The following is a 2,341-nucleotide window of genomic DNA, read 5'->3' as shown; positions in this document are numbered from 1 at the left end:
TGAACCCTGGCCATTTCGAACACTGGACACATCGTGTCCTGGACATTATGAACCCTGGCCATTTCGAACACTGGACACATCGTGCCCTGGACATTATGAACCCTGGCCTCTTTGAATATACCCTATCTGCAGCCAGTTGGCCGCATTTGGACCATGCAATCCCTGGACATTATGAACTCTGGCCCATTCAAGGCACTGGCCATTTCGACACTGGGCATATCGTACCCTGGACATTATGAACCCTGGCCAGAATGAATGCTCCCCGGTGGAGAGCAGTGTTCGCCACAGGCCGTAAAATCCCAGTCCAGCCCAGCCCAGGCCCATGGGTTCACAGCCCGGCCCATCCCGAGCCCAGCCATGGTAAAAGCGTCAAAGCCCAGCCCGGCCCAGCCCGTCAAAAATGAATGGTTTAAAAATTATTGACACCACATTGGTACCCAAAGTAGCAAAGAAACAATCTTTTGCGTGCAGCATGCACAATGCACATTGCATGCATGCTTTATTAACTCGTTTTTTAGTCTTGCACAGTAATAAGCTATGTAGTTATAGTTTTTGTCTCAGTTGCGAACCCCTGACTCAACTTTACAGTTCTCGGCCCAGCCCATCCACAGCCCATCGATCCTTCATATTTGAGGGCCCGGCCCAGCCCGCAGCCCAGCCCAGCCCATGGCCCATTGGACTGGCCCAGCCCATGGCCCATTGGACTGGCCCGGTCCATGGCAAACACTGGTGGAGAGCAAACAAATTTGAGGATACCTATGCATCTGTGTTTTGTGCGTCAATGCTCCGACGTTCAGGTGACCTCCACGATACTGATCGACTTACTTCATGCCTTTCTTGGAACCCACAGAAGACATTGAAAATGATTTATTGAGCGAGAGAGGAATCAAAATGACAAAGACACTCATTCATGATGAAAAGGCACACTTAGTGGTAGTAAGCAGAGCGGTATCCGTATCCGTAGGAGCGGGGAGCGTATCCATATCCGTAGGCGCGGGGAGCGTATCCGTAGCTACGGGGAGCGTATCCGTATCCGGTGTGTCCGTATCCGTAGCTGCGGGGAGCGTATCCGTATCCGTAGGAGTTGTAGCCCAGAGAGCGGCGGTGGCGGCCGTGGTAGCCGTAGCTACGGGGGGCGTAGCTGCCGTAGCTGCCGTAGCCGCCGTAGCCGTATCCGGCACGACGGTATCCACCGTAGTGGGCAGGGGCGGAGCGGTATCCGGAGTATCCGTATCCGTATCCGTGTCCGCTAGCAGAGACAACAGCCACCAGGGCAGCCAGACACAGCAGCTGCGGAGAAGAAGAAAAAAAAATAAAACGCATCAATAACACTGGCATACAATTCATTATTTGACTGGATGTTAAAAGTAAAACAAACATTCAGTCATTGTTGGACTTCTTCAGGTAAGTAATAGAAACTGAAGGGCATTATGTTTTACACGTTAGCGAAAGAAACATGTGCAAAACTTACCGCAAGCTTGGCGTTCATCTCTGCGGGTTGTAGTTCCTCCGACTGCTGTGAGAGTAAATCAGTGAGTGTGTGATATCCACCCGCCGTCCGGCGCTTTTATACGCGGCCCGCCCTGTATGTCCGACCTTGGCTTCCGCCTTAGGGTGCTCGGTTGGACGCTGACGTGTTACGCTTGACCACATGGCTTTGCTATACACGCCTCGTTTCAAAGAATCACTTTTTCGCTACAAATATGATGCGAAAGTTCAATATTCTGCGTAACAATAAGAATATGCTTGTCAGCGTTCGTATTTTACGCTAATTTTCATGAATGAAGAACTGAAATGTTGAAGCTTGTCCTCCGAGTCCATTGATAGACAGTACCTACCTAGGCAATCTAACGTGTCAGGGTATCACATGGTATGACGATAATTATGAATGTGCAAACTGTATGTGTGTATAGAATGTTTAATTTAAAAATATAGAATTGTAGCAGTGACCTGTAATATTTTCCAGAAAACAACACCTAAGAAATCACATAACTTTGATGTTTGTTTACACTACACCATGAAATAATCCAGCCGGTTGTGGTGTAAGCGTCGATGCGTGCGGTTACAAATATACGACCTTCTTCTGCGGAAGCCTCCTACACGCGACGGGGTGATGACCTCTTACGCCCCTCCCCTTCTCCATAATTTCTAGAATATCATCTACACAACTATGTACATACGGTGCGTAAGCGCTATCGTTTTAGCGTATCCCATCAATCATCAATTCTGCACATATTAGCCGTTTTCACGACGGGCTATCCGGCGAATGCACCTGATTTGACCAAATCTGCACATAATTTCTTTTACAGCAAATATCTTCATTTTATACGTACGAATTTAT

At 48.4% G+C, this 2,341-nt stretch overlaps 1 protein-coding gene across 1 annotated transcript; it reads right to left on the bottom strand.

Moving 5' to 3' along the window:
* Window positions 1-852: 852 nt before the first annotated feature.
* LOC122366126 (prisilkin-39-like) lies at window positions 853-1,536 on the bottom strand. Its single transcript, XM_043337981.1, has 2 exons — window positions 1,472-1,536; window positions 853-1,290 (listed from the first exon to the last, which is right to left on the bottom strand). The coding sequence occupies exons 1-2, from the start codon at window positions 1,487-1,489 to the stop codon at window positions 928-930; spliced, it is 381 nt and encodes a 126-aa protein (XP_043193916.1). The 5' UTR covers window positions 1,490-1,536; the 3' UTR covers window positions 853-927.
* Between the last annotated feature and the right edge of the window lie 805 nt (window positions 1,537-2,341).

This window comes from Amphibalanus amphitrite, unplaced genomic scaffold, assembly GCF_019059575.1.
Source record: "Amphibalanus amphitrite isolate SeventyFive unplaced genomic scaffold, NRLGWU_Aamphi_draft 000786F_arrow, whole genome shotgun sequence".
Classification (NCBI taxonomy): Eukaryota; Metazoa; Arthropoda; class Thecostraca; order Balanomorpha; family Balanidae; genus Amphibalanus; species Amphibalanus amphitrite.
This window is presented reverse-complemented; position numbering and strand designations above follow the sequence as displayed.